The sequence below is a fragment of the Corvus brachyrhynchos genome, unplaced genomic scaffold, assembly GCF_000691975.1.
Source record: "Corvus brachyrhynchos isolate BGI_N302 unplaced genomic scaffold, ASM69197v1 scaffold26, whole genome shotgun sequence".
Lineage (NCBI taxonomy): Eukaryota > Metazoa > Chordata > Aves > Passeriformes > Corvidae > Corvus > Corvus brachyrhynchos.
The window spans coordinates 5,942,080-5,946,725 of record NW_008239324.1 but is presented as its reverse complement, the minus strand read 5'-3'; the positions used below and the strand labels follow the sequence as shown (position 1 = coordinate 5,946,725).

The following is a 4,646-nucleotide window of genomic DNA, read 5'->3' as shown; positions in this document are numbered from 1 at the left end:
CGGCCGGCGGGGCCCGGCTCCCCGCCCCGGCGCGGGGCTCTCTTCCAGAACGTGCTGGCCAAGGCGCTGTACGACAACGTGGCCGAGTCCCCGGACGAGCTCTCCTTCCGCAAGGGCGACATCATGACGGTGCTGGAGCGCAACACGCAGGGGCTGGACGGCTGGTGGCTCTGTTCGCTCCATGGCCGGCAGGGCATCGTTCCCGGGAACCGCCTCAAGATCCTGGTCGGGATGTACGACAAGAAGCAGCCGCAGCAGCAAGCGCCTGGCCCGGCACAGGGGCAGGCACCGCCGCAGCCATCGGTGCCCCAGCCAGCTCTGTCCTTCCATCACCAAGGGGGCTACACCCCGCTGTCACCTGCCTCGCAGTACACACCCATGCACCCTGCTTATGCCCCCCAAGGGGACAATGTCTACCTGATGCCGGTCCCCAACAAGGGACAGCAGGGTTTATACCCGGGCTCAGCGCCCACTGGACAGTTTCCTCCTGCCCCAGCTAAGCAGCCTTCCACCTACCCGAAGCAGGCACCTCCCCACACCTTCCCCAGCCCTGGCCAGGAGATCTACCAGGTGCCCCCCTCCCTGGGCCAGGCAGCAGAGGCTTACCCAGGGGGGTCTGCCAGTCCCCCTCAGGATGTCTACCAGGTTCCTCCCTCAGCTGGTCAGGCTCAAGAAATCTACCAGGTGCCACCATCGTTGGACATGAGGAGCTGGGAAGGGCACAAGCCCCAGGGAAAGGTAGGATGCAGAGACTGGAAGTGGGGAGTGTGTTGTGGTTGTGGGGTGCTCTGTGGTCCACGGGTGTGAGTGGGTGGCACAGCTTGGGCTTCTCAGCTTGCCACTCTTGGAGACGGCAGCCCATGTGCCCATTGCTGGGGTTGTGTGGGCATCTTTGCCTGCACTGCTGGCAGGAGTGGGTGCACTGGGAGAGTCCCTGCAGTGGCTGAGGTGCCCCAGTTGGTGTGGGCTGCCCCTCTTGAGGCTGGCACAGCATTCAGCACTCTGGTCCTGATGGTCTCTTGTGTGGGCTCTGCTGGTGTCACCCAGGGCATGGCAGTGTGTCTGGTATGGGCACAGGGTGTTGGTAACCCAAGAGCTGTTTTGGGATGCCAGATTCTGGAGCTGTGGAAGTAGCTGTGGTACCCAGTACAATGCTATGAGGTTTCGTTCCTCCTGGGAGCGCACACAGGAACAGACAGGCAGTGCCAGCATTTCCCAACTGTGCCAGGCAACCTGCCAGTACTTGCTAGATACACTGGTGAGGCAAGGGTGAGCCACCAGGCTTGTCCCCAGCATGGAGCTTAACGGCTCCATCCCGGACACCAGCCTCCTTCTGGCTCTGCCTCTTCCCTGGCACGTCATCCTGGGGAAGAGGAGTGAGGTGCTTTCAGTATTGTGTTTTCTGGGAAGGCTACTCCAACTCATACCCCTGGGAAGGAGCCAGTGAGGGGAGGGAACTGCCAAATCACAGCCAGGGCACAAGGAACATCCTAAAAGGAAGAACCAGCCCAACACCTCAGCCCTCCTTGGCACTGGTTGGGCAGGGTGCCGTTACCCTCTGGGTTTGGTTATTTTCCGCTCTGGTGTCACCATGAAATGACCCATTCAGGCTTGGAGCTGTGGGCAGGGATCTCCAGGCGTTGGCAGACCCCGGCCCATGCCTGGACGTGCGAATCGGCCGTTGCTTTCTGCATGCCACGGCCGTGCCGGCCGGGCTTTGTCTCTTGCTGAGACTCTATCGCCGCTATAAATAACCGGGGATATCATCCCGTCCCCGGCATCCCCCCACGCCCGGCCGGGGAGCGCCCTCCCGTGGCACCGGCCAGACCCTAATTCCAGGCAATCCAGTACAGAATCCAGCAACCATCCTCTCTCTGGCCCCATTGCTGGGTTTTGAGGGAATGATGCAGGGTGGGAGATGCTTGGCAGCGCCCACATCATGTCTTTTCCCTCTTTCCAGGTGCTGGTGCCCACCCGCGTGGGGCAGGTGTATGTCTATGACTCGCCCAAGGGTGAGCAGGTTGAATACGATTTCCCTCGCCACCTCATCTCCACGGGCTCCCAGGAGATCTACGACGTGCCGCCTGTCCGAGGAGGGGTCCCAAGCCAGTTCAGCCAGGAGGTGAGGCTGCTTGGGGTGTCAAGGGCGAATCTCTGGTTTTTGCCCTTAAGAATGGGAGATGATCTGTCACAGCCTGAGATCCATTACCAGGCCAAATTGTACCCAAAACTGTACTTTACAGACCTTGTTGCTGCTTCTGAGCACCTCCACCATTTCCAGCTGATCCCTGAGAGGAGGTGGGTGGCCACACCATCTCTGACACATTGTCCCATGTCCTCCCCACTACAGGTCTATGACACCCCTCCCATGGCAGTGAAGGGTCCCAGTGGGCAGGACCCGGGGCAGGAGATCTACGACGTGCCCCCCAGTGTGGAGAAGAACCTGCACCAAACTGTAAGTGCTGCTGGAAGCTCCCAGCTTCTCTGTGTAAGAAAGACAAACAGATTTTTACAGGGAGAAAAATAATTTACTGGATCAGTCTCCCCAGAGATGTGGTGATGTCCCTGGCCACTGGAGGCTTTCAGGATGCCCAGGAATGGGTTGCTGGATGTTCACATCCTGGGGATGAGGTTGGACCAGGTGATCTTTTGAAGTCCCTTCCAACCTGGGCTGCTCTAGGATTTTGTGATTCCTGTCCCAAAGGGCAGGAGAACTCCTGTGGTGCATGGCTTCATCCTGGTGCCCACCCAGTGCCGTCTTGGATGCCCAGTGCTGGCACTTACATGCCCCACAGTTTGGGGCAGCCGGCCTGCACCTCCACACCTGCCCCAGGCCAGTTCTCCCAATAGTGCTGATGGTGCCACTGCTCTGCCCTTGCAGGTGTACGATGTCCCCCCCTCAGTGAGCAAGGACGTGCCAGATGGCCCAGTGCGGGAGGAGACCTACGATGTGCCACCTGCCTTTGCCAAGCAGAAAGCCTTTGACCCGTCCCGCCACCCCCTCATCCTGGCCCAGCAGGAGCCCTACTTGCCGGAGGATGTCTATGATGTGCCCCCAGCAGCTGGGAAAGGTGCTCCTGAGCTGCCGCTCTCCCACGAGATCTACGATGTGCCCCCCAGCCTCAAGAAGCTGGGGGGATCCACCTTCCCCTCCCAAGAGGTGTACGATGTGCCCCGGGATCTGCACGCCCCAGGCAAGGGCTCTGTGGACACGGAGGGCGAGTACATCTACGATGTCCCACCGCAAGTAGACCGCGAGGCCAAGGGTGCCGATGCCAAGCGCCTCTCAGCCTCCAGCACAGGCAGCACCCGCAGCAACATCTCCACATCCTCGCTGGACGTGGTGCCTGTGAAGGAGCCGGCTAAGGGAGCCGGCAAGGAGTTCTCCCTGGACTTGGATGCCGCCATGGAGACACTGGCCAAGCTCCAGAGTGGTGTCGGCAGCGCTGTCTCCTACCTCATGTCCTTTATCAGCACCAACTGGCGCAGCCCTGAGTACATGGAGGCCAATGCTGCCAACATCCGTGGGGCAGCCGAGGGCGTCCGGACGGCCCTCCGGGACCTGCTGGAGTTTGCCCGGGGGGCGGTGGGCAATGCTGCCCAGGCCTCCGACCGTTCCCTCTACATGAAGCTCAGCAAGCAGCTGCAGAAGATGGAGGAGGTCTACCAGGCCCTGGCACGGCACGGCCAAGCGCTGGACGCTTGCCACTGGGCCCCCAGTACCCTGGCCAGTAGCAAGCCAGGCACAGATGACTTGGAGCACTTCATCATGCACTCGCGTGGTGTTCCTGATGACACCAAGCAGTTGGCTTCCTTCCTGCATGGCAATGCCTCCCTCCTCTTCAAACGGACAAAGCCGGCGGTGGAGAGCGGTGGCCATGGGCCCCCTCACCCCTCCGACAAGGCCAGCAGCATCCAGTCACGGCCCCTGCCCTCCCCCCCCAAGTTGCTGGCCCAGGAGTCGCCTGATGGGCCCTACGAGAACAGTGAGAGCGGCTGGATGGAGGATTATGACTATGTCCATCTCCAGGTGGGCGTGGGTATGGGGGCTGCTTCCCACAGGGAGCATTTGTGATGGTGGCTCCGTGGCACAGGGGGATTAGGCTGCTCTGCTTCCGCCTATGTTTTGCTTTTACCCTCCAGCTTGAGGGCTGTATGGACCAGGGGTGTCCCAGGGCAGGTGGGGACTCTCTGGAAAGGCTGATGTTGCTGACCCCTTCCATGTCATGCCCCTGCAGGGCAAGGAGGAGTTTGAGAAGACCCAGAAGGAGCTGCTGGAGAAAGGCAACATCATCAGGCAGAGCAAGGACCAGCTAGAGCACCAGCAGGTAAGGGCACTGGGGCAGGCAGGTGGGTGTTGCTGGGCACAGCACTTGGGGCAGGCAGGGCCCCACGTCTTGCTTCCCTTGTAACCTCTGCTGCTGATCTGACCACAGCCCTCTTCCCTGGATGTTCCCATGGTGTGTTTTACCTTGCCTTCCATACCAGTGCTGTGCCAGTGGAGAGGGGCGTAGGCACCTTGATCCTGGAGAGGAGCCTGGCATGGCTGTCCTGGGGCTGACACTGTCCCTCACTGTGTTCCCTGGGGCTGGTGGCCATGGCCGTCTGTGCTGGTGGCCCCATGGAGGGGAGCAGGTGCTGGCTCA

The 4,646-nt window shown here is 60.9% G+C and overlaps 1 protein-coding gene across 1 annotated transcript in view; it reads left to right on the top strand.

The window, feature by feature from the left end:
- The window catches only part of BCAR1 (BCAR1, Cas family scaffolding protein), a gene marked incomplete at its 5' end in the record, with an annotated part of 5,991 nt that continues 1,345 nt past the window's right edge, over positions 1–4,646 (top strand). Inside the window, 5 exons of the mRNA XM_008638894.2 lie at positions 1–738; positions 1,961–2,122; positions 2,351–2,455; positions 2,882–4,030; positions 4,239–4,328. Coding sequence (XP_008637116.1) covers positions 1–738; positions 1,961–2,122; positions 2,351–2,455; positions 2,882–4,030; positions 4,239–4,328 — 2,244 coding nt within the window. The remainder of the gene's footprint in view (positions 739–1,960; positions 2,123–2,350; positions 2,456–2,881; positions 4,031–4,238; positions 4,329–4,646) is intronic.